Source organism: Sarcophilus harrisii, chromosome 1, assembly GCF_902635505.1.
Source record: "Sarcophilus harrisii chromosome 1, mSarHar1.11, whole genome shotgun sequence".
NCBI lineage: Eukaryota > Metazoa > Chordata > Mammalia > Dasyuromorphia > Dasyuridae > Sarcophilus > Sarcophilus harrisii.
In genome coordinates, this window is record NC_045426.1 from 116,530,017 (window position 1) to 116,557,766 (window position 27,750).

The 27,750-nt window shown below is 34.2% G+C and overlaps 1 protein-coding gene across 2 annotated transcripts in view; it reads right to left on the bottom strand.

Annotated features, from left to right (window-relative positions):
* Window positions 1-27,750, bottom strand: part of IL33 (interleukin 33) — a 40,374-nt gene that overhangs the window by 6,533 nt on the left and 6,091 nt on the right. Inside the window, exons 2-9 of one of the 2 annotated variants that reach the window (XM_023498672.2) lie at window positions 21,297-21,324; window positions 14,434-14,577; window positions 9,081-9,245; window positions 7,535-7,699; window positions 6,731-6,865; window positions 2,867-2,992; window positions 2,143-2,187; window positions 194-276 (exon numbers count right to left, since the gene is read on the bottom strand). In XM_023498672.2, the coding sequence (XP_023354440.1) occupies window positions 194-276; window positions 2,143-2,187; window positions 2,867-2,992; window positions 6,731-6,865; window positions 7,535-7,699; window positions 9,081-9,245; window positions 14,434-14,503 (789 nt within the window). In that variant the 5' untranslated portion in view covers window positions 14,504-14,577; window positions 21,297-21,324. The remainder of the gene's footprint in view (window positions 1-193; window positions 277-2,142; window positions 2,188-2,866; window positions 2,993-6,730; window positions 6,866-7,534; window positions 7,700-9,080; window positions 9,246-14,433; window positions 14,578-21,296; window positions 21,325-27,750) is intronic. The other variant, XM_023498674.2, reaches the window with a different exon arrangement.

A 27,750-nucleotide genomic window follows, 5' to 3' on the forward strand; every position in this document is an offset into this window, starting at 1 on the left:
AGCTGCTCAAGCAAAGCTTAACGTGCTGTTAAGATGTGAGTTGTGATTATTCCAAAACTAAATGCAAAGGCTATGTTTATAAAAAATAATGCCCTCTATTGTATTTCCCTGCCTCTTTTAGCACAGATAACTGAAAATTGGTCTTGTTGGAACATATGTAGATTCATTGGCCCCAGGAATACATTTCTATTACCTCAAGATTATTCTCATCCTTAGCATGCACCTGGAGATTGATGTTAGAAAGTTGAGGTCTCAGCACCACCAGGGTCGGCCCTCCTTTGGCAAAGAGAGACAAAAAAAAAGTAAATAATTACATAAACTTAAGAATTGTAACTTTTTTATTTTAGTGAATTAAATTCAATGGAGAGACAGTGAAAACAACCACGTGACTGGAACAGTTGCAATAGAGTCCTGAATTCAGTATAAAATCTTCCATCATTACTTCCCTCCTTTCTTCAAAAATGACATTTTTCCAAGTAAAGGATTCTGATCCTGCTGTAAAATGATCATTTGGAGAACTAATGTTTAATTTAGAGATGGAAGACTCAAGTTTGAATTTAGATGGGCTGTAATATAGACTTAGCTGTGTAACCTTGGGCAGGTGAGCACTAACAAGCATCTTAATTATTTTTGTAGAAGATGGGTAAGCATAATGGTACAGTGGATAGGGTGTTAGACTTGGAACCAAGATGACTTGAGTTAGAATCTTGCTTTAGACACCCATTAGCTATGTGACTCTGGTCAAGGTTTGTTTAATTTCATTCAACCTTAGTATCTTCATCTTTAAAATGGAAATAAAAACAATATTTACCTAAAAGGATTGTTGTGAGAAGCAAATGACAATATAAATAAAATTCTTTGTAAAGATTAAAGCACTATATAAGTGCTATTGTTTATTATATTGTTATCTAACAACACTCCAGGATTACTTTGGGGAAAATGCTTTTATGATTATTGCATCTTAGGGCCTTTTTAAGGCTAAATTTCTTTGGTTTTATAAATGAGATTAATTTTGGCAGTACATAGAGATTTCCACAAGGTTGTAGAGGATGAAGATAGAGAGAGAACAGTATGCTTATGCTTCCCTACCTCCCTATTTCTGCCATTTCCAGATCTGGCTCTGGATAGTGCTACTGAGTAGACTCAGCTGCTGAGACACCTCCCACCATGGACAAATCTTTTATTACAGAGGTATTTTCTTGATTCATCTTTGCCCAAAGTTTATTGTGTTCCTTTGAAAATAAAAGCACTATCGGCATAGAGGAACTTTTAAAAATATAAAAAAAATCTATCAAAACCCAAAAGTAAACGTCATATTTAATGTAGGTCACAACATCTTAGGCAGCTAGGTAGCACAGGGGAAAGAGCTCTGGGCCTGGAGTCGGGAAGTTCAAATTTGGCCACAGATATCAACTATATGACCCTGAGAAAGTCATTTAACCTTGTTTGCCTTAGTTTCCTCATCTTCAAATGACCTGGAGAAGAAAATGACAAATCACTCCAGTATTTTTGCTAAAACATGAAACAAAACCCAACTCAAATGGGGTCATGAAAATCAGACATGACTGAAGAACAACAAAGAATCCTTTCCAATTCAGGCGTGAAGCAGGGATACTCACTTTCTCCACTATTATTTGATATAGTTCTGGAAATAAAAGGAATGGTAACAAGAGAAAGAAATTAAAGAAATAAATAGAGATAAAATGAAGATAAAACTATCCCTGTCAGTTAACAATATATACTTTGCTTGGAAAATCCAAGGAAGTCAGCAGAGAAACTGAGATAATTTTGCTTCAATAAAGTTTAAGGCTACAAAATAAATCCCTAAAAGTTAACAGCATTTCTATGTAACAATATATGGAATAGATAATAAAATAAGATAGATAAAGTTAGTAATAATTTATAAGTTAATGTAAAATAAAAATATTACATATAATATAAAAAACAGGAAAAGCAATATTAGAAAGGGAAATCCCATTCAAAATAACTACAAAATGCATAAAATATCTGAGGATCAACCTCCCAAAGCATACAATTTTATAGATTCAATTACAAAGTAGTCTTTAATGAAATAACTTAAATAGCTGGAGAAATAAAATAAAAACATTGATATTTCCTTTCCCAATATATTATGTGTTTTACCTTCATTTGAATCTTTGTAGCTGAAGAAGTCTATTAACAGCAAATCTGAAAGAGAATTAGAAAAAAATTTTAGTGATTAATCAAAGTTTTTGCTTTTAAACCCACGGAAAAGTATGAGGAAAGGTCCTTTCAAATCATGGGTGTTAGTAAAAAGGAGAAAGCTTTTATAGTTCTGAAAATCATAAAGTGAAATTTGGAAATGGCCTTTTAATTATTTATATAAGATTTATCCAGGAGTCTCCTAAATACTTATTTTTTATTGAAATAATGAAAAGCTCATAGAACTAATTCCATTTTTATTTTAAGTATTTGGAGCTACTAGTTATATTGTTGACTGTTGAATAGATGATCCAGTTTTTGAGCTGCCAGATTTTGGTGGCAGGAATCTGCAATGATACAATGTCAGTTCTGGACAAAAGATATTGTTTCACCTTCTTTGTGATTACTGGTTGAAATGTGAATAAAGATGACATAGCTTTCCTTTTAGTTTAACAATCATAGATAGCATTTCTTAAGAGGCATAAACTTTAACTTCCTTTGGGAATTCCCATACTGTGAAGTGCTGCACTTGAGTGATAATTGGGTGTTATTGTGACACAGGAGAAAGACTAGTAAGTGATCCAATTTTGGCAACTCAAATAGTTTTTTGGGTTTTTTAAGAGGAGGAGTGTATGAATGCAATCCTCATATCAATATTAATTATAGATAAAACAAGACACTGTACCTCGCTCTTCTTTTTCAAGTAAGTCTTCAACAAAGATCTCAAAATCTCCATCGTTGAAAAAAAAAGTGACAGCCTTATTTTTGATTGTGTTCAAGCCAGTGAACTGCTGTGTACACTTAAATTCCACTGTAATTAAGCATAAAAGGCATTTAGTTCCATGGATTATTATTGTGTGAGGATTTTCTTCCTTTTTTAAATTAGTTGAAATATAGTAAATTTATTTGTTTTTTTGTCATCCAGAAGTGGAAATCTCAGGCTATTAGTAAGCAGTGAAGGCTACTGCCATAAATTCAGATTCTGTATTCTCTTCCTGAGGGAAACTTTGCAAAGATGTTTTCCTTGACCCAAGAGCCCCTTAAATATTCACTTGGGGGCTCCTACTTAGAAAGAATATTGGATATAGAGCCAGAAGATCTAGAATCAAGTTTCAGTTCTAACAATTATTTGCCTTTTGGTCTTGAGCATTCACTTCCTTTTTAGAGCTTCAGTTTCCTTAATTCAACCAATATTAATTTCTATTTGCTTATTCACTTACTTATTGTAGGGAAAATTGTCTTATGTTGACAAGCTTTTATTTATCTCAAACATGAGGATAAAAATTTTGATAATTTGATGAGTTGTTTGAGGGGTTTTGGGGGGTATGGATTACTAATATTTCTTACAGATTTCATCTGAAATAACTGAAAAATATAACAGACCCTTTGAAGGAGTCATGATTTAATTAACACAATGATCACTCACATATAGTATCATTTATATAATAATATTTTAAGAGTTATAATGAAAAGATCACAGCCTCTCTATTCTTTTTCATACAAAACAATTTTCCTTGATTTTCTCCAAATCCTCTATCGAATGTGTTGAGCACTCTCTCTTGTTCTTTTAATATATTACACAATGTACAGCTCAGGCTATTCATCTGAAGCCTCAGCCTCCTTTTTTCTACTATGTATGGCTTTGATAATGTATTTAATGCTCCCCTTTTGAACTTTCACCCTACTGTGGTAATGGCACAATTTTATGCCTTTTATACTTTTTCCATTATTTGGTGGGTTACTTGTGTTGATTCTTCTGAAGCGGTAACCTATGGTATTAACCATGTAATGTTGGTAACAAAATACTGATGTCAAAGAAATGTAATTATGTGGCTGTAAACAATTTGTTTTTTAATGAAAGTACTGTGCAATTTTTTTCCATTCTAAATCAATTTGATTTCTTTCTACTCAGTTCTGGGGTCAGCTTGTCCATTTTTAGTACCTATTAAAGAAATACACATGCACACACATATTAATGATGTAACTAACTGGTGCAAAGGATAGAGTGCTGGATCTGGAATTTGCTCTCATTTACTTCCTAGCTATATGACCCTGGCCAAGTACTTTAGCCTCTGCCTCAGTTTTCTCAATTGTAAAATGAAGATTGATAATAGCACTTGCCTCTCAGGATTGTCGTGTAGATAAAATAAGATAATATTAGTAAAGTACTTTGCAAACTTTAAAGTGCTATATAAATTTTCACTATTATTTAATATAAACTGATCCAATATTTAACCCATTGCATGTCTCAATCTGGAAAATATATTAAGCAATATATTGAGCCCTGTTGCACATTCACTGAGGCAGATATGTTATTCTGGGTTACAAACATTTATTAAATGCTTTCTATGTACAAAGTACTGTGCTGGGCCCTGGGAATATTTTTAGGGGAAGAGGGAACTTATTTCATTGGGCACTTTCAGTGATGAATGCAGTTCAGCCACCGTTCTACAGTTGCCTAAGGCACTAAGATGTTAAATAATTTGTCCAGAATAATTCAGAGGTGGCCTTTGAAACTTACTGACTTTGACGTATGCTTCCTCTCTTTACTAGACTATTCTGGGGATTAAAAAAAATCAGCAGAGGAAATCAAGAATCTCTCCCCATGGGAGACATGTTCTGACCCTGTATTCAAGTGTGTGACACATGACTTTAGTGTTGTGATGTAAATGCTCACATAAAAAATTTAATGAACAACTCTCTAGAGCTGAATTAAACATATCCCTGGTGGTGATGTAAAAATGAGCAATTTAGGGGAGTGGTAAAGTTGGAAGCCAGACTTCAAAACATTGAGAAATAAGTGGGAAGTGAATAAATAAAAAGAATGAGAAAATTCTTTATCTCTAAAATGAAGGGTTCTATGACTATGTAATACTATTGGTCCCCAATCTTAATGACCATTTTAATGAACTCAGCTTAACGGGGAGATAAAAAACCAAAGAATATCGACTTTTTCTCCATAACTTAATAAAATCTGGTTTAGTATAATGGTTGTAAAGAATGATACATCTACTGAAGCCATAGTCTAAAGAGGCTGCTTTAAAACTTTACCCTTTGCTCTAAGGAATGTCTAACTAAATTATCCAGAAAATTTACAAGCTATATAGTCTGTCCCTAAAAGAGAACATGGGTTCAGAGTTATTTTTAGGGCTAGTGACCCCAGTACAAATCAGAATGGGTACTTCTCACACATCCACACCTTTTATTAACATGTTAATTAACATTAACATATATAGTTGTTACATATGGGAAGAAAGCTAGTACAATAAAAGACTAGATTTGAGTCCTATTTCTAACATTTACTGGCTATGTGATCATGGGGCAATCACTTGAACTTTCAGGTATTTAGTTTCCTTATCTATAAAAGTATAAAAATGTTTACACTCTCTATCTTCACTGATTGTCACAAAGACTCATATATGCATCATCATTTTTCATCCCTTGAAGTTTTATGCAGAGAAAGGATCTACTCCAGATAACCCTCTGTCTAGATTTTCAGGGAAATCTCTCCAATGTGGGATGTCTGTATTTCTTCCCCTATTTACTAATCTCTGGGAAAATAGACAGGAGAACAAGGTATTGTGCTTCTGCTTTAATCCTGCATACAGTAGCTGTGCTTAGTACACTCTCCATTAGCAGGAGATCAGTTTCTAGTAAATTCTAAGTCTATTTAAATAAAGGCATTAAGAGAGATCCAAACTGTGTTTCTTACATGATATGTATTCTGAGATTCCATCCCATGAACCCAAGGGACATGTTTAAAAGCTCCAATTGTAACATGAACCTAAGTAGAAGAGAGTAATTTTTTTTTCATCTTTGAATACTATACAGAATCTTCTTACCCATCATTTTTATGGAGGAAATTTGAAAAAAAAAAGAACTTTTGGAATAAATTTAGATTCTCCCTCACTCCCTCTAAATAATTATCATCTCAGTATCCACTTGCTCACCATGCACTGAAAATCAAAGCAAGAATTTTAGCACCTAATTTTCCACATCCTAAAAAAGGGTTTCCCCTGTTTTTTAATTTATAAATTTGCTATTTATGAGTTTTGTTGATTTGTTTTAAATTTCTCTTTATTATGTCTCATAGACGTTATTTTAAATTTTTTTGTTGCTATTTCAAAAAAAAAGTATATTGAGGCACTGTTCTATCACATTTCTTCTTCTGTTTTGAATTTATGGCAATGATACAATTAAAATGTTTATTTTTTCGGTGTTTATCTATAATGGATTTTTTCTCTTTTCTTGTAACAAAATTAAGGGAGGAGATCTTTTCCATTCTTGCTACTTTCTGAATAGGATCTCTCATTTTTCTTAGGAAGAAACAATAAAAGACAAATTATAGGAAGAATTATGAGCTAGAAAAGACCATTAAGATATTTTTATCCAAACTTTTTCATTATCAAGATAAGGAAACTGAGGTCCAGAGTGGAGAAATGATTTTTTCCTTAAGGTTACAGATAATAAATTCCATACCTGGCAGTCTCTCCATTATAGCAAAGTTCTTAAATCAACAAATAATTGAAAGGTGAAAAACAGAACATACCTAGAGGACAACTATTATGTGAGCTTTCCACAGAAAAAGGAGTCGCCAGTAGGAATTCTTCTGAAAAGCTTTTCATTTCATAACTGTCAGATGCAGCTTTATTTCTCATAATGCTTTCCTCAGAATATGAGATTCCTACACAAAAGAGAATTGATTTTGGTGGGCAGCATTATTTATTATTATACAATAGCTAATAACCTTAATCCTACACCTCTTCACTCTCCTGTATTAATTTAGCAAATTAGTATGTGTTTTTCCTTTGATCAAGAAGGTAGATGCCAACAAGACATTCATTTATACTGATTTATAACTTGCCACTGCCCCAGATGGCTCTGGAGGGGAAAGTGAAGCAGGTAAAGCCCTCTCACATCTTCCTGATGTCATGATCTTCTCCCACAATTAAGAACAACAACAAGAAGAAGTCTATGAGAATGAAGGCATTTGAAAACCCAGGATGTGTTTCTTACATGGATTTATTCTAGGATTCTATCCCATGAACCCAAGGGACATGTTTAAGTGATTGTAGCATGAACTGGGAAATTTTTTCATCCCTTGAATATTCCAGAGTTCACCTACCTGTCATTTTTGAGGAGAAAATTAAAAATAAACTTTTGGAGGAAATTCACATTTCCCCTCACTAAATGAGACCCAAAGTGGAGAAATGCTTTTGCTTAAGGTCACAAGTAGTAAGTTGCAGAAGCAACTTCAAACCCAGGCTTTCTGATTCCATACCTGACAGTCTCTCCATTATAGCATAGAGTCCCTAAATCAATAAGTAATTGAAAGATGAAAAATAGGACATACTTGAAGAAAAATTCTTAAGTGAGCGTTCCTCAGTAGTAGACACTATGTTTTTCTGTTGGGAGCGTCTCTTTCCATGTCTGATAGTCGATGTTTTATTTTTCACAATGCATCTTGAACGTAAAATCATATAATAGATCTGATATCCTTGCCCAGAATTTGAGAATCCTATACAAGACAGAGAGTAGCTCATGTTGGGAGGCAGGATTTATTATTACACAATAGCTAATAACCCCATTCTTACACCCATTTACTCTCCTGTGATCATTTTGTAAATTAGCATATATTTCCTTTGCCCAAAACAGTACACACCAAAATTTACATCTTGTCACTGGACCCAGATGGCTCTGAAGAACAAAGTGAGGCTGATGACTTTGCACAGCCCTCCCTCACTTAAATCAAATTTATTTGCAAGACATGGAATCACCTTCCTGAAGTTGTAGACCTACTTGAGCAGAAAGAAAAAACAACTGGTAAAGTGGCTGCCCCACTGAGAATCCAACTAGACAATTCCAGTTGAGCAATACAGTTCCTTCTCTCCCTTTTCCTTCCTCCCTCCCTTCCTTTCTCTTCTTTCTTCCTTTCTCTCCCTTCTTCTTTTCCACCTATCCACATAGCAAGAAGGACAATGAGAACAACAACAACAAAAACAACTCTATAATAATAAAGTCATTCAGAGACAGCTCAGGCAATGTTTCTTACATGTATTTATTCTGAGATTCTCTCTCATAAACCTAAGGAATATATTCAAGAATCTTAATTGTAACATGAATTGGTAAAATTTTTCATCCCTTGAATATTCCATAGAGTTCCCCTGTCCATCATTTTTGAAGAGGAAATAAAAACAACACTTTTGAAGTAAATTCAGATTTTACCCTACTCCCTCTAAATAATCATCACTTCAGTACTCACCTGCTCACCATGCACTGAAAATCAAAGCAAGATTTCTAGCATCTAATTTTATACATTCTAAACCTGGGGTCCCCTATTTTTTAATGTATATGTTTGCTTTTTATGGATTCTGCTGATTTGTCTTTACTATGTTCCATAGGAGTCATTTTTAATTTTTTGTTAACTTTTTTTGAAAAGTCAAAAAAGTCAGCATATTGAGGCACTGTTCTAACACCTTTTTTCACCTATTTTGAATTTATGGCAATGATACAGTTTAAATGATTATTTTTTTCTGTATTTATTTACAATAGGAAGGATTCTCTTTTCTTGTAATAAAATCAAGGGATGAGTTCCTTTGAATTCTTGCTATTCTCTGCATGGAATCTCATTTTTCTTAGGAAGAAACAATAAAAGACAAATTATGCCCAGGATTCAGAGCTAGAAGGAACCATTGAGATAAGTTTTCCAATCTCTTTCATTTTCTAGATAACGTAAATGAAACCCAGAGTGGAGAAGGGCTTTTGCCTAAGCTTACAAGTACTAAGTTGCAGAAGGAGATTCAAACTCATGTTTTCTGATTCCATACCTGGCAGTCTCTCCATTATAGCACAGAGTCCCTAAATCAATAAATAATCAAAAAATGAAAACAAGGACATACCTGAAGGAAAACTGTTAAGTGTATTTTGGTCATTAGGAGACTGTATGTTTTTTGCTTGGGAGTGTCTTGTTCCATATCTGATAATTGAGGTTTCATTTTCCACAATGCATTTTGGACGTGAATGCTTATATACAATCTGATAGCCTTTTCCAGAATTTGAGAATCCTACATAAGACAGAGAAGAGATCGTGTTAAGAAACAGTATTTCTTATTATACAATAGCTAATAACTTCATTCTTACACTCATTTACTCTCCTGTGATCATTTTGCAAATTAGTGTGTATTTCCTTTGGCCAAGAAAGTATGTGCCAAAAAGATAACCATTTTTCCCTTATATTGAGGGCAACTCTGATCAACATGGTAGTCCAGAGGGGCAGAAGGAGGGTATATAAATAACAATCACACATACACCTTCTTCAAATATAGTCTAGAGTCTTTATTCTGGCCCAGTCTTGATCTTAGTGGAGGAGGCAGGAGAGCCACCAGGATGATGGTCAAAAAAGGAATGTCTCTATTTCCAGTCCTTCTCAACCCTTAAATACCTTGATATGATTGCATCATTTACAGCACACTATTACATCACCATACTAAGTACTAAGTATATATGTGAACTAGAGAACCATCATCTCATCAATGGCATTGAGTTAACACTCTGCTGTAAGTATCTTTGCTTCAAGTATACTTTTCTCAGAGTTCCCCAATATCTGGGGTCCTCTACAACTTATTATGTAGGATAAATATGAATCCACCCCACTAAGGTTGAAATTCAGTATTGACAAATCTTAAAATTTTGATAGCCTGACCTGCAAAAATATACAGGTTTCATTATATGACTCATAGAATCATGGATTTATAGTTACAAAAGATCTGAGCAGCAAGCTAGTCCAGTCTTCTCATTTTGTAGACAAGAAAATCAAGCCTTAAAGGTTAATGTTTTACCTAAATTAACAAGGTAATATATGATACATCCAGAATTTTAAGCCAGGTCACTGACTCCAGTCCAAAGCTCTTTCCATTGTGCCACAATGGGACCCCGCAACTCATATGTTAAGAATTCTCAGTCTGGAGGCAGCTGCCCCAGTTCAGAACACTTTTTCTGGTCCTCCTTAAACTTAGTACTTTCATTTTGAGATTATCTCCAATTTATCCCGTATATATCTTGTTTCTACAAAGTTGTTTGCATTTTTCTTCCCTATTAGACTGTGCATTTCTTGAGTTCACATCCTTCTCCCCTCCTTTTCTTTGTATCCCTAATGTCACTGTCAAAGAGAAGACACAATAAAATTATTGTAGACTTGATTTGAACTATGGAATGATTGACATTGAGAGATACTCTCATGCGGCTATAGAGAAGTATCTTCCTTTTTGTGAATGAGGAGTTCCATTATTTATACCTGGGAGTATCATTATTAAAAAGGCACTGATCCTATCAGATGTAGGATGATGAGATGTAGTTATCAGATGGAACAAAGGATGGCAAACTTGAATCCAGCTTTGTGACTAACTAGCTATTTGATCATGGCAAGTTGGATAATGCCTCTCAGCCTTAAGTTCATAAGATCATAGCTTTTAGAGCCAGAAGGAACCACGTAAATCTTCTGATCTAACACTCCACATTGCATATTACTTGTACAAGATCACACATAGAAATAAGAAGCAGAGCTGGAGTTCAACCTATCCTAGTAACATAATTTCTTCCCTTTCCCCTTCCATCATTTTTACCTTTTGCTCTGAGAACAGTGAATCAAATCAATATTATCATTGCTTTTGGAAAGGTAGAAGAAAATGGCGATATTAATGGACTGCCATTTAATGTAGTATAGAGGGCTTCTGCAGAAGCTACCGATTCCCCAAACTGAAACAGTTGTACAATTCATTATTTTTTTTCTCAAGTGAATACTCCTCTGACATGGACTGACTCAACCACCCTCTTCCCCATGCCTTAGCAAATGGTCTTTGTAAATTTTTCTGGCTCAAAAGTTAATCACCTCATATCCCACTCTTTGGTAATGATCCTCTCTGGAGTTAAGCTGATCATTCCATGACTATTGGACAAAAAGGATTATCCTTCATCTTTCTCTTGAAGGCACTATCATCCTTTCAGTCTCCCAGGCTCATAATTGGCCTTATTCTCTATGGCTGATTCCATGGCTACCCCATATGCCAATCAATTTTCTGTCTTGACATTTCTACATCCTTTTCACACTATACCATAGTGTTTTTCTGTACTAATAAAATCAACTGCTTTCTTCAATTAAGTATGCTGTTTAAACTTTTGTTCAAATACTTATAATAAGAAGTCATTCATAGACTCAGTTGTATAATCCAATGTTTCCTATAAAGGTATAGGTGAAATACTTTTGTTTTAAGTGGAATTTTAGATATTGACACCCAGGTCCTCTCTTCTGGGCTGCACTTGAATATATTGGCATGAAGAAATCAAATAGAAAGGCTAATTAGATTATGATATCCAGGTATAGTGATGGGTTCAAAATTAGCTAAGTAACTGGAATTATTGGAAACTCAGTATTTCATTTTGTGATGAGACTTGCTTGACCAAGTTTCCAAAAAGATCATGCAATTGATTTCATAAGCCAAACATGCATTCAGTACAAAGATGCTTAAATGTTCTCCTCTTAAACAATAATCAAAGAAGTGGTTCATTATGAGATGCTCCAAACTTTTTGTGGTATTGAAATTTTCTTGTGATAATCATAGTTTGTAATTTAATTTCTATGCTAATTTCCAAGAGGCACCAATTTCTAGGAAATTTTTAGACTATAAAGTTTTATAATTAATCCTAATATCAAACATATCAAAAAGTATAAAAGGTTATGTACATATTCATTAGTATTATGAATATGAACAGAGCAAAGTGGAGTTACAATAACATTAATTCACAATTGCATTGTGAGATTTACTTTCCCCATAGACACCCTATGAGGTCTACAGTGAAAGAATCTCCATTTTTCAGATGGGGACATTGAGACTTTCATAGATTAACTGACTTGCTCATGATCACACAGCTAATGGGTATCAAAAGCAGGATTCAAACTCACATATTTTCTTTATGCAGCATCCATCATAAGCAATAACAACTCTATGCTTTTTTCAGCTTTCTGAAACTTTGTTCCTTTCTCTCCAATCATCTGAAGTCTACTGACAATGTTTCATCTATGGGGACTCTCTCCCTAATCTTGCTCATCCAGATAACCCTTTCCAGGTCTTCTGTTCTTTATCAACTCAATTTATTATTAGAAAAAGTATTGATTTTCAGTAGCCCCTTAAAGTCCTATAAAGTGGTCACTATAGAGCAGAATTATAAGGCAGCTAGGTGGCTGTGCATTGGGTGCCATGCCTGGAGTCAGAAAGATTCATCTTCCCGAATTCAAATCTAGCAGCAAGTACTCATTAGTTGCATGATGCTGCGCAAGTCACTTAACCTTATTTGCCTCTGTTTCCTTATTTCTAAAATGAACAGGAGAAGGAAATGACAAACTCCAGTATTTCTGCCAAGAAAACTCAAATGGGATCATTATGTGTCAGATATGATTGAAACAACAAACTGATCAGTTACAGATGTCCCCCCTCTTTTTTTTCTGTAGTGTATGTTTTTGTTTGTTTGTTTGTTTTAATCTTTCAGCTGGTTCCAAACCCTTCAGGTTTGAGATCTATAGAATTTATAGATTTTTTTCATTATTCAGCCAACTCTTCATTACTAAGAGACTGGTAAATTTAATTACTCAAGGAGATCTCTACACCAAAATTAGAAAGAAGTAGGAATATTATTATATATAATTATTACTAGTAATAATTATTACTAATTATGATAATTCCATTTGCACATTAAGATTTATAAGGCACTGTAACCACATTACTGCCTTTGAACCACAAGCCTGTAGGGTAAATCCTGATGCTATTTTTATGCCCAGTTTTACAAATGAGGAAAATTAAGACAGAGAGATTGAGTGACTTAATATTCGTCAAATAGCTAGAGAGTGAATTTTAGTGGTGATGTGATGGCTTATGTTTGAATTTTAGTTCAGATACTAATATTTGTGACCTTGAATTTAGTCTTTTCCTCTACTTGAGCCTCAGTTTACTTATCTATAAAATGGGGGACTGGACTTAGTGATCCCTGATTTCCTTTCCCCATCTCTAAATTTAAGATTCAAAATGTGAGGAGGCAGAATTCAAGTCTGGGTTTTTTCCTCACTCTAAGAAGTCCAGATCTCTTTCCATTAGACAGCTGATTCAGTTTAACTATTTACTTGCAAACCATTAATCTCATTTTCAAAAAAGTATAATTTGATTATGGGAAGTTTCCAATGAATGTCTACTTATTTGAGGATTATTAGCAGAATTGAAATATCCAGTTAAAATTCAAATAGAAATTTGACAAATATGAATTGATTTCTTACAACACATATAGGCAATGAGAAGTGAGATACAAAAATATATGCCGTAGTTCTTTTCCCTCAAGAACTTCATGGCCTTGTAGAAGTCACATTCAAATAACCATAAAATGAAGTTGAAAGAGTTAATACATAATAGATATACTAACAAAGTGCTATGAAAGGAAAGATCACTTTTAAATTAAGGGATTACAGAAGATTTAGTGAAGAGGGTAGCATCTATGAAATACTGAATACTTCCAGAATCCAAATTTAGCTGGACCAATCAACCCAAATCCCACCACTGCTACCTCGTGAATAACTATGGGTTCCTGGTCTATTCTAAGTATTGTAGTCATGCCTCTTTTAACTAACTTTATTTTGAGATGAATGAAAAATCTGAGAGATAGAGTTGCTGGGTAATTAAGAATCAATTTATCGATTAGTCTAACAAATAGTCATTAAATTGAGGCCAGTGGTCTGTCTTGTAATCAAAGACCCCAAATGGAGGTCGCTGAGTGTTTCAATATCTTTTGCAAAAGAGGTGTCCCTGATTGGTCAACAATTAAGGAGAGAATGAATATTATGATGAGAGGTGAGCTTTTTCTATTGAGGGGTTGTGGGATATGACTTTGATCATGTCAACACTCCTAGATCATTCTGCCTGCAACAAATCTGTACAAAAGAATCTATTCTCTATCCAGTCTGTCTTCGGGTGAACAACAGTGAGGTTTGTATAAGAATTCCACTTAGATAAGATGGTCTGGAATGGGGTGAATTTTGGAGCAAGGTTAGAAACGTCCTAGAGAGGCAGGGCTTTGAATGAGAAAGCAAAAAGAGGATCTTTGGATTCCTTGTAGAAAATTGGTTATTAATATAAAAAGAAATTAATAATCTTCTCATAATGAACAAGAGATGAAAAACATTCTGATATGATTTAGAAAATGAGCCATCCTTACCTGGTTTCTGGGAAGTTTTCTTCATTGTGTTGTTTGTTTTGTTTTTCTGCTTTCCATTTAGATGCTTCATCTTCAGTCTAAAATGTTTTGGTCTCTTTGGAGTTTAAAAACTGTATAATGATGTCAAATTTCTTGATTATGGTTCTGGTGTAGTGGGGAAAGAAAAGAAAATTAAAATTCTTTCTTGGTAGGTGTTAATGTTTCAGAAATTAGTAACCATTTAACTGTGTTGTCATTTCAACCATCTCTAACTCTTCCATATCCCATATGGGATTTTTCTGGCAAAGATACTGGAGTGGCTTGCCACTTTTTTTCCTAGCTCATTTTAGAAATGAGGAAACTGAGGCAAACAGGGTTAAGGGACTTGCCCAGGATCACAGAGTTAGTGAGTGTCTGCTACTGGATTTGAATGCAGGAAGATGAGTCTCTGACTTCAGACCTAGGACTCTATCAACTATGCCATCTAGCTGCCCTAACTATTTAACTTATTCACTTATTAAAGCTAATTTTATGCATTGAGAACACTGCTAATGGATGAGAGATATAAAACTTATATAAATCATGGTTCCATATTTCATGTAGCTTATAGTATAGTAAAGCATTACTATGCAAATACAGATAATTCAGACAGAATATTATATGATTACTGCATCATAAAAACAAACCAAGGAGCTATATGAGGTGGGGCTGGCATTGGGTGGAAGGAGATTATTTCTGCAGGAATTTCAAAGAAGATTTTCTTCAGTGAATTTAGGAATTTAAAAGGCAATAGGAAGCCAGTCTATCCATTGGGATAGACTAGAGAAAAGACATTCCTAGAGAGAGGAAGTTTCATGAGAGAGAAGTCCCATTGGATCGGAGCATGGAGTGCATTCAAGGAAGAAACATATCATGACGTAAGGCTAGAAAGAAAGGTTTTGCCAGATTGGGGAGGGGTGCCAGGAGAGCACTGTGAACTCTATTTGGCAGAAAATAGTGAGTCACAAAAAGTTTTAGAATCAAATTATGTATGGAAAAAAATTATCTATTTATAGAATCCCAAGAACATTGAATACCAATGTAACAGTCATTCCTTAACAACGTAATTCTATAATAATTTCCTTATTCTTTGTCTTGCTCCTTATTGATTTAGCATTTTTCCCTTACATTAGAATACCAAATAATATGTAATTTCAATTGTTTTTGGTGAGTCTTTTGCATGGTTTTCTACATACTTTTGGAATGCTTTTAAGGCCATCTCAGCTTTACTACTTTCTCATGGAGTAACCCAAATTGAGCGCTTCCCTTGTAAGGTTCATTTTCCTTTTCTAAAAAAAATGGTGATAATAATTCTTGCACTAACTTATATAACAGATTTTTCATGGGGGCGGATCAAAGAGATAATGTTATAGAAATCACTTTGCAAACTATGAATGATATAAATATCAATGATTATCATTACTATTAATTATATTAACAAATGAGATAATACATGCAAAGCACTTTGCAAAACTTGAAGCACTATGTAATAATTACTATTATTCCTACTATTGCTATTATTATTTTTGAAAGAAGCTTTATGAGAGGAACAATTAAAAAGAAACATTTGAGCTTGGAATATAGCAATGTATCTCATTTATGTTTGTAGAAATATTTTATTCCTAATAGGAAAATTTTCACTACAATGATGGGTCAAATTCCAAAAGCATATGTTCTGACAAATGTTTTTTTCATTTCTTTTCTTATAATGTTTATATTGATGTAATCAATACGAAAAACTCAACAACATAGGGAAAGACAATGGGTGAAGACCAAATTTTCCTCTCCTAGGTCATAAATATTTCTCTGTTATTAATCATTTTCTGACCACCCCATCCCTAATATCTCATCAAAGAATTCCCTACATTCTTTCCCTCTGAAGGTCTTTATGCCCAAAGCAGAACTAGAGATCATTACTGATCACAAAATAGAAAATTTCGATTATACCAAACTGAAAAATTTTTGTACAAACAAAACTAATGCAGACAAGATTAGAAGGGAAGCAATAAACTGGGAAAATATTTTTACAGTCAAAGGTTCTGATAAAGGCCTCATTTCCAAAATATATAGAGAATTAACTCTAATTTATAAAAAATCAAGCCATTCTCCAATTGAAAAATGGTCAAAGGATATGAACAGACAATTCTCAGATGAAGAAATTGAAACTATTTCTAGTCATATGAAAGGATGCTCCAAGTCATTATTAATCAGAGAAATGCAAATTAAGACAACTCTAAGATACCACTACACACCTGTCAGATTGGCTAAGATGACAGGAAAAAATAATGATGATTGTTGGAGGGGATGTGGGAAAACTGGGACATTGATGCATTGTTGGTGGAGTTGTGAACGAATCCAACCATTTTGGAGAGTAGTTTGGAACTATGCTCAAAGTTGTCAAACGTGCATACCCTTTGATCCAGCAGTGTTACTACTGGGCTTATATCCCAAAGAGATTATAAAGAAGGAAAGGGACCTGTATGTGCACGAATGTTTGTGCAGCCCTTTTGTAGTGGCTAAACACTGGAAACTGAATGGATGTCCATCAGTTGAGAATGGCTGAATAAATTGTGGTATATGAATATTATGGAATATTACTGTTCTGTAAGAAATGACCAACAGGATAATTTCAGAAGGCCTGGAGAGACTTACACGAACTGATGCTGAGTGAAATGAGCAGGACCAGGAGATCATTATATACTTCAACAACAATACTATATGATGACCAGTTCTGATGGACCAGGCCATCCTCAGCAACGAGATCAACCAAATCATTTCTAATGGAGCAGTAATGAACTGAACTAGCTATGCCCAGAAAAAGCACTCTGGGATATGACTAAAAACCATTACATTGAATTCCCAATCCCTATATTTATGCACACCTGCATTTTTGATTTCCTTCACAAGCTAATTGTACAATATTTCAGAGTCTGATTCTTTTTGTACAGCAAAATAACGTTTTGGTCATGTATACTTATTGTGTATCTAATTTATATTTTAATATATTTAACATCTACTGGTCATCCTGCCATCTAGGGGGGGGTGGGGGGTAAGAGGTGAAAAATTGGAACAAGAGGTTTGGCAATTGTTAATGCTGTAAAGTTACCCATGTATATATCCTATAAATAAAAGGCTATTAAATAAAAAAAAATCTTTCCCTCTCCTGACATTTTTTTAAAAAAGCATATACATATAAAGGAGAAAATGGAGATAAGGGAAAATTTAGTAAAAGTAAACTTTTTAAAGTGATTATAGGTCATTTTATCCAAACCCCCTCCATTTTTCATCTTTTGCGACCATGGTCCATATTGTTTTATATAGATGGTCCACTCAACACACTTGGAGTCTTCTTGATAAATGAATTAAAAAGCGTTTAACTATTTTCTATGTGCTAGGCATCATGTCAAGTTCTGATGAAATGGGTATATGTGCGAGATACTCCCCATTCTCAAGGAGGTTACACATTCAGGGTAATCAGGTGGTGGATAGCAATGGAAGGAGACCAAATTCAAATTTGATCTTAGACACTTGCTGGCTGTGAGAACTTGGACAAGTTACTTAAAGTCTGTTTACCTCACTTTCCTCATCTATAAAATGGGGCTAATAATAGCATCTGTCTCCTAAGATTGTTATGAGGATAAAATGAGATATTTGTAAAGCATTTTGCAAACACCAAAGCATCACATAAATGCTAGCTATCATTATTATGATTATTGTTACTATTATTCTAATAGGGGAGATAATAGATATAGGGGAATCATAGCTAGGAAAAGGGAGTAATGGGGATCACAAGGATAGAAAATCTTGATCTCTTGACATTAGATGAATATAAATAGAGCACAAAGGCTATTCCTATCATATATTGCTCTCACTCTATAATTGGCTTAATTTCTTTTCTAGTTATTCATTTTCTGATATCTGATATTACTTTGTGTAATAAACCATTCGTAATATGCAATCACCAATTTATTGCCACAGTTGAATAATTAACAATAATGCTTACTTTGTGCCAGGAGCTTTACAGTTAGTATCTCATTTAATCCTCACACCCAGTCTCTGGGTGATTGAATATATGGAACTATGGTATTTCATGATTCACAGTCATATGATATCACCAGAAGAAAACAAATATGGAAAGGATCTATGATAAATTCATCAGCTTGGGAAACTCACAATGTAAGAATCCCCTCCCCTGAGGAATGCCACAATAGAACTCTGATTTCATAATAAAATCCTAGAATGTTGCCTGTGGCACACAAAGGTAGTGACTTGTTCACAGATGTACAAACAGGAAGTATCAGAAGTGAATATTAACTCAGGTGTTATTGCTTCCAAGCCCAGAACTCTGTCTACTATTCAATGCTACCAGTCTATCCATCAAGCAGTAGTGTTTCTAATGATGATGGTATTTTGGGTTCTAGGAAGAAGCCTGGGGTCATGAAATTGCTGCACATTTCCTCCTATGTAGTCCAGATCACTCTCTTTCTAATACCTACCACACTAATGCCTATCAAATATATTGAAAACATTATATGTGTAGTGCACAACTATGATATAGAGGAAAGGGCACTGGATTTGGAATGCAGGTTCAAATCTTAACCTTCAGTTTCTTTATGTATAAAATTAGAATTAGATAACCTGTAGAGTTTTCTTCCAGCTTTAAATCTATGGATGCTATAATATATATACTGATGATAATTTTAAAAGCAAAATGCATTTAAGATTATTTTGATAACATTAATAATAAATCAATTCACTTCATATAATTAGCATAGTTAAGTTGAAGATCAACTTTTTCTAAAAATAGTTTTCTCTCTGGGATAGTCTCTCAGATCTGTGGAGAAGGAAGGAATCTGTGACCAAGGAAAAATAAGAGAACATTCTGAAATACAAAATGGATAATTTTGATTATATTAAATTTAAAAGTTTTTGTACCAACAAAACCAATGCAGCCAAGATAAGAAGGGAAGCAGAAAATGGAAAAATGTTTTACATTCAAGGGCTGATAATGATCTCATTTCTAAAATGTATAGAGAATTGATTCAAATTTATAAGAATACAAGCCATTTTTCAATTGATAAATAGTCAAAAGAATATGGACAATTTTTAGAGGAAGAAATTAAAGCATTTCTAGTCCTATGAAAAATGCTTTAAATTGCTATTGATTAAAGAAATGCAAATCAAGAGAACTCTGGGATACCTCTACACACTTCTCAAACTGGCTAAGATGACCGGAAAAGATAATGATAAATTTTGGAGGGAATGTAGCAAAACTGGGACACTAATACATTGTTCATGGAGTTGTGAACTGATCAACTATTCTGGAGCACGATTTGGAACCATGCCTAAAAGGCTATCAAACTGTGCATACCCTTTGAGTTAGCAGTGTCTCTATTGGGTCTGTATCTCAAAGAGATCTTAAAAGCGGGAAAAGGACTCATATGTGTAAAAATATTTGTAGCAATTCTTTTTGTAGTGGCAAGAAACTGGAAACTGAGTGGATGCCCATCAATTGGAGAATGGCTAAATAAATTATGGTATATGAATATTATGGAATATTATTGTTCTGTAAGAAATGACCAGCAAGATGATTTCAGAAAGACCTGGAGAAACTTACATGAACTGATGCTAAATGAAGTGAGTAGAAGAAGAGAATACTATACACAGCAATAACAAGATTATGTGTATGTGATGATCAACTGTGATGGACTTGGCTCTATTCAACAATGAGGTGATTCAAGCCAATTCCAATAGACTTGTGATGGAGAGAGTCACCTGCATCCAGAACGAGGACTATGGGGACTGAATGTGGATCATAGCATGGTATTTTCATCTTTTTTGTTGTTGTTTGCTTGATTTATTTTCTTTCTCTTTTTTTCCCCTTTGTATCTAATTTTTCTTGTGCAGCATGATAAATGGAAATACATTTGGAAGAATTGCACATGTTTAATCTATATTGGATTACTTGCTATCTGGGGATGAGGGTAGGAGGAAGGGAAGGAGAAAAATTAGGAACACAAGGTTTTGTAAGAGTAAATGTTGAAAACGATATTTGCATGTATTTTATTTTTGCACATATGAATTCTTTTCCCTCTTTTAAGGTTTCCTCCTACTGCACCATGTTGCTATTTTTAAATGCATTTTGCAGATGAGGAAAGTAAGAGTTTATATGTACATAATTTGTAATTGGTTAGTTTATAAAGCTATTAATCATCAAATTTTGTTAGTTGTTGACCCATTTTTAGTGATGTCTATCTCTTTGTGACTCCATTTGGGATTTTATTAGAGTGGTTTGCCATTTCCTTCTCCAGCTCATTTTATAAATTAAGGAATTGATACAAACAAGTGATTTGCCCACAATCACATAATTAGTAAATGTCTAAGGATGGATTTTATCTTCCTGACTGCAATTAGTTCAGATTCAAACCCAGGTCCCCTTGATTTGTCTTACACACTTTCTATTTTATCATATTGTCTCTATAATATCTTTCCAATTGCATATGGCTTTAAAGTTTACAAAGTACTTTTATCTCAGGAGCACGAATAACATGTAAAGCAAATATTATCATTCTTGTATTTTTAAATAAATAAATTAAATGAGTTTTCCCAAAGAGAGAAAGTAATCTGTCTAGAGTCATACCAATTACAAATATTAGAGAACAGCATGCCCTCCAAGTCATATGTTTTTTCCAAACCCAGAATGATTTCATAGCCATGGACTTCATTTTGACCCCAGACAACTGTCCCCAAGATGCATTCATTCCCTGTCTTAAATTCAGGAACTCTAAAAGATACTTCTAAAATCATCATACTGGAGGGAAAGTTAATTAAGTAAAATGCCATACCTGTCACGGAATGAGAGGCAAAATCTTCCTGTGAGAAGAAAAAGACAAAAAGAGAAACTCACTTAGTACTGGCTATTTAGGGATATCAAATAAATACCTGGTCTAATGAAATAAGAAACTGGCTGATTCATGTGAAAAGAAATGGAAGGACTTTATTATTGCCAGCTAAGTAGAATTCAATCCAATGATGTTTTATAGGGAAACAAAAGGGATGAATTTGTCTAGCTCCTCAATCCTTGGATGGAATGGTTTATTTCTCTTCAAAAGCATAAAATTGGATTAAGCTGAAACTCAGACAAGTAATGATGCACATGTATTAGAAATGGGTTTAACTCACAGCACCTTCTCTGAAAGTCCTTTTCTCTTTGTAGAGGTCTTGTGTTGAACCCTTTGCTATTGTTGTTTGTTCTTGGTCCTTAAAGAGGACCAATGGGGGCAGAGGGTAAAGCCTTGATTTGCCCATGAAGTGGATTTAAGTGAGGCAGGGCAAGGTAAAGTCCTCAAGCCTTATTCTCTCCTCTAGACTCATCAAAGTCCAATGACAATACAAAACTCAAGACTACTAGCAATGGTCCAGGAATCAGTGGATCACCTTAACCTTTCTAAATTAAGTTTTCCCCCAGTCCTCAATTTGTTTGAGGCATCAGAAAAAAACAATACTCAAACAAATATATATAGAACAAAAATAAGATTTATTTTGAAGACAGGCATTAGCAGCTGGAAAAATCAGCAAAGGAATTATGCAGGAGGTAACATTAGGGAGGATCTCTTTCCCTCTTCCCTCTTTTCCTTCTTTCCTTCTTTCCTTCCTTCCTTCCTTCCTTCCTTCCTTCCTTCCTTCCTTCCTTCTTTCATTCCTTCCTTCCTTCCTTCCTTCCTTCCTTCCTTCCTTCCTTCCTTCCTTCCTTCCTTCCTTCCTTCCTTCCTTTTCCTTCCTTCCTTTTCCTTCTTTCCTTTTTATTCAATATTGCATTTTCCACCAGTTTCACAAAAATAATTTTTAATATTAATTTTTAAAACTTTGAGTTCCAGATTCTCTCCTATCCTCCCTCTTCATACTCCAATCACTGAGAAGGCAAGCAATTCCATATAAATTATGCATGTGTAGTCATGCAAAACATTTCCATAATATCCATGTTATAAAAGAAAATATAGATCAAACCCCCCCAAGAAAAATAAAGTTTAAAAAGTATGCTTCAGTCTCTATTCAGATACCATTAATTCTTTCCCTTATATGGATAGCATTTTTCATCATAACTCAACTTTATTTTTGCACATATGAATTCTTTTCCCTCTTTTAAGGTTTCCTCCTACTGCACCATGTTGCTATTTTTAAATGCATTTTGCAGATGAGGAAAGTAAGAGTTTATATGTACATAATTTGTAATTGGTTAGTTTATAAAGCTCTTTATCTTCCTGTTGATCATTGTGTTGCTGAACATAGTGGTCACTCACAGCTGATTATTTTACAATATTGCTGTTACTTTGTATACAGTACATTTCACTTTGTAACTGCTCATGTAAGTCTTTCCAGTTTTTCTGAAAGCATCCTGTCCACAATTTCTTACAGCACAATATTATTCCATCATGATCATATACCACAATTTGTTCACCATTCTCCAATGGGCATCTCTTCAGTTTTCAGTTCTTTGCCACCAGAAAAGAGTTGCTATACATATTCCTTTTCCTTTTTGTTTATTTAACCTCTTTTGAGATAGTAATGGTATTTCTAGGTCAAAGGGTATGCAGTTTTATAGCCGTTTGGCCATAATTTCAAATTGCTCCTCATAATGGTTGAATCAATTCACAACTTTGCCAACAGTGCATTAATGTCTCATTTTTACCACATCCTTTCCAACATTTATCATTTTCATTTTCTATCCTACTAGCCAATTCTGATGAGAGTAAGGTTCACTAATTCTCCCTTACCTTCCTCCTCTTTCCCTCCACTGTAAAAAGCTTTTTCTTGTCTCTTTTATGTGAAATAATTTTGCCCATTCTCCCACTCCCTTTCCCTTTCTCTCAGTACATTCCTCTCTGACCCATTAATTTTATTTTTAAAGATTCATTCCTTCACATTCAACTCACACCTATGCCCTCTATTTATACTCCTAACTGCCCCAATACTAAAAAAGTTATTTTAAGTAGTAAGTATCAACTTCCCATCTAAGAATGTAAATAGTTTAACTTTAGTAAATCTTATATTTTACCTCTCCCGTTTACCTTTTTATGCCTTTCGTGTCTTATATTTCAAAATAAAAATTTCTAGTCAGCTCTAGTCTTTTCATCAAAAATGCTTAAAGTTTTCTATTTTATTGAATATTCATTTTCCCCTGAAGGATAACACAGTTTTGTTGGATAGGTGATTCTTGGTTGTAATTCTAGATCCATTGCCCTCCAAAATATCGTATTCTAAGTCTTCCAATTATTTAATGTAGAAGATAATAAACTTTATGTTTTCCTGACTGTGACTCCATTATATTTAAATTGTCTCCTTCTGGCTGTTTGCAATATATTTTTTTTCTTGACCTGGAAGTTTTGGAATTTGGCTATAACATCCTTGGAAGTTTTCATTTTGGGATCTCTTTTGGGAGGTGATCAATAGATTCTTTCAAATTCTATTTTACCCTTTAGTTCTAGAGTATCAGGGCAGTTTTCTTTAATAGTTTCTTGAAAGGTGATAGCTAGACTCTTTTCTTTTGACCATGGCTTTCAAGTAGTTAAATAATTTAAAAATTATTTTTTGTCTATTTTCCAAGTTAGTTCTTTTTCAATGAGATATTTTACATTGTTTTGATTTTCTTCTATTGCTTCTTGATTTCTCATAAAGTCATTGACTTCCATTTGCTCAATTCTAATTTTTAAGGAATTTTTTCTTCAGTTAACTTTTGTACCTCCTTTTCCATTTCATCAATTCTGCTTTTTAAGGCATTCTTCTCCTCACTGACTTTTTATACTTCCTTTTTATTACTTAACCTAGTCTGTTTTTAAGGTGTTATTTTCTTCAGTATTTTTTTGTGTCTCCTTTACTTTTTCCCATGATTTTCTAGCATTACTATTGTTTCTTTTCCCAATTTTTCTTCTACCTTTCTTATTTGAGTTTCAAAATCCTTCTGTGGCCTGAATCCAAACCGCAATTTTCTTGGAGGCTTAGGTAGATGTGTTTTGACTTTGTTATTTTGTTCTGAGTGTGTTTGGTCTTCCTTGTCACCGTAGTAACTTTCTATAGTCAAAATTTGTTTGCTAATTTCCCCTTGACTTTTAATTCTTTATTAAGGTAGTGCTCTGTTTCCAGGGTGGAGAGTACCCTCTCCCAAGCTTCAGGAGTTTTGTGCAACTGTTTTCAGTGATACTTTTGGGACTTACAAATTTTTAGTTCTTCCAAGGTGATATGATCTAAGAAGAGTTTCCTGCTATACTGGCCTATGCTTTAGTCTGTGAGTGTCCACAAGAACTCTTTTCCACTTTGGAACTGTGAGGAGAATCTCTACTCCACTGGTGTGCTAATGCTCCTCCCTACTCTCAGAATACTATCCATGACTACAACCCAGATCCAAGTATAAGCAAAGCTACCAAGTCCTGCCTCAGTGCTAGCAAAGAAACTTTTGTAATTTCCTTCTGACCAGTTGTTTGATCTCTCTACCATCTCTAGGTTGAGAGCTTCAACAGCAGCCATCAACACTGCGAATTCTTTGGCTCCCAAGACCTGGATCTGGTTTGCTGACACCAGGGCTATGGAGGCACAGTCTATGTGGACTGTGCTCCACTTTCACTATAATTCAACAGACCTTCCCTTCTGTCTTTTTAAGCTATATTGGACTGGAAAATTGTTTCACTCTGTCTTTTCTGGGTTCTGCCATTTTAGAATTGTTTTAAGCCATTATTTAAAGATATTTGGAGGGGCTTGGGGGAGAGCTCAGAGAAGTTTTTATCTTTCCTCTGCCATCTTGGCTCTTCCCCTTGGGATGCTATTTGAAAAAGGTTTAGGTTTTCTAAGAGGTTGAAATCAGGGGAGTGCATTCCAGGCATGCAGCACAGCCTGAGCAAAGGAATGGAAATAGGAGATAGAATATTGTATGTGAGGAACAGCAAGAAAGCCAGTTTGGTCAGACCATAGAGCATAGTAAGACTGGAAAGGCAGGTTGGAGTCAGGATGTGAAGGGTTTTAAATGACAGAAGTTTATATTTGGTTCTAAGATAAAGGGAAACTTTTGACGTTTAATGAGTAGGGGAATGCCATATGCTTTAGGACTATCAATTTGGCAATCATGTAGAAGAAAAGAGAAAGATATTAGGGAGAACACTTATATCTTCCTACCAATCTTATGGGATTAATAGGGGAATGCATAATTTGTAACCATTTGATAAATGAGGAAATTCAGGTTCAGAAAGATTAAGTGATATGAATGTCATTAATAGCAACAACAACAATAGCTAATGTTTCTATAGCATCTTAAGGCAAACAAAGCATTTTTTTACAACTCTACATATAACAAGTATTAACTTGCTAGTTTCTTAGACAACTCTTGGGCAACTCTGAAAGACTTTTTAAGTCATAAAACCCAGGATATTCTGAGGTCACAGCTAGGATCAAGAAGAAGAAACTATATTATTTTTAATAATAAATTAAAAAGCAGTAGGAATTCTGTAAAGTTGTTGCATAAATTTTCTTTTCATTCATCATGACAGGAGCTACATACATTTGAAGAATCATAATATGCAAGGCTTATTATTTATTCATTCTATACAAGATATGTGTGATAAATGAGATGAATCCGTTGCAGCAACTGCAGCTTTCCCAAGAGTCCTTAGTCCATAGATTAGGAATTTCCTTTCTACAAGCAAATAAAAATCTAATAGCAATTTGAACCTGATAAAAGATTTTAGGTTTGCTTTGAATCTTTGAAAGTGAGAGTACTTTAATAACTGAAGTTCTGCAAGGCCTTCTCTATTTCAATCCTGAGAACTCTCTCCTCTCTCAGTTCAGTGTTCCATTAGCCTGTAGCTATATAATCTTCAACCTAATTATGTGATATGGTATCAATATAAGCATGCACATAATTATAGACAGTCTTATATTCTTTTTTAATTAATTCATGTGCACTAGTCCTTTCTTCCTAATTCGAATATTAATTCCTTTAGGGCAAGGACAATGTCTAATACTTATTTTATATTTCCCACAATTCCTAGCACAGTGATTGACACATAGTAGGCGCTTAGTGATAATGTGTGGGCTGACTGGGTTGATAGAAGAAAGTACCATATCTTTCTCCCCCAAACAAGGTTTTAACAGCAAATGTTAACTAGGAAACTTAGGGGAGCCCATTGTAGCCTATGAGCTATGAATAATCAGTTATGATGCCACTTCAGTGCATAGAAGTGGTATCTAGCTAATAAATTTATAAGACGACAGTTTCATCAATGAATGTAAGATTGGTCTCAATTTTGTTGCTTTAGGTTAGAATGTTGGCATTTAGGTGTATGAGGGAAAGAAGTAGCTGCATTTTTGTGGAACTCCTGAGGATTTTTATTTATTTTTATTATTTTTTTCAATCTGTGTTTTGATCTAATCTGCCAACTGGAATGGTAAAATGGGAAGAAGGTAATTGTATTGTTACTTCACTTTCCTTTCCTCAAATAATCCCATCTACTGTGATTTTGCTTTATACTTACCTAAAACAGGAGTCAATTGATTTAAACTCATAAACTTATGACAGCACACTCAGCTAGAGTCTAGGCCAAATATTTGTAAAGGAGTTGATTAGAGTGTACCTTTTGGAGACAAAGAGAGATCCAACTCTATTATTGCAGAGCAAGGCAAATTTGGAAAAGGGAAATCTATTTGGAAGCATTAATAATGTGGTTAATAATCAGGTCACAGAACAAAAAAGATATCAGGAGAACATACCAGATGGATGGAGAGGAGTCATCTATGTATATATGAGGAAAGAACTATATACAGAAGGATATCTTCAAAATATATACAAAGGAAAAGCTACTGCTATTCTTACAGTGTGAATTTATTTTTGAATTATTTAATCTTGAGTAAGCTAACAGAGTTAGAAATAAGATCAAGCATGATTTGCAATCAAAATGGAAAATTTTCCAGATATTATTTTTTTGGTTATGATACCAGATGAAATCATCTGGTTTCTTTATGTGAGAAAGATTTTGCTTGGCTACTGGAAATGAAAACTATGCTTTTAAATAGTGTCCTGGTATTTCATCAGAAAGGTAGAATGCAGTATCCTTAGCTTCATTATTTTGTAGAATCAGAAGTTGATTTGGGTATGCTCTAGTTATCAGTATGATGTCATGAAAAGTTTGAGGGGTTTATGAGAGATCTGGGTTTCAGTCCTACTTACTTTACTTTTGACTTGTTTTAAAGTCAATATCTTTGAGACACTCTTCCTCATTTGTAAAATGAAGGGGTTATAAACTGACTTCTAGGGGT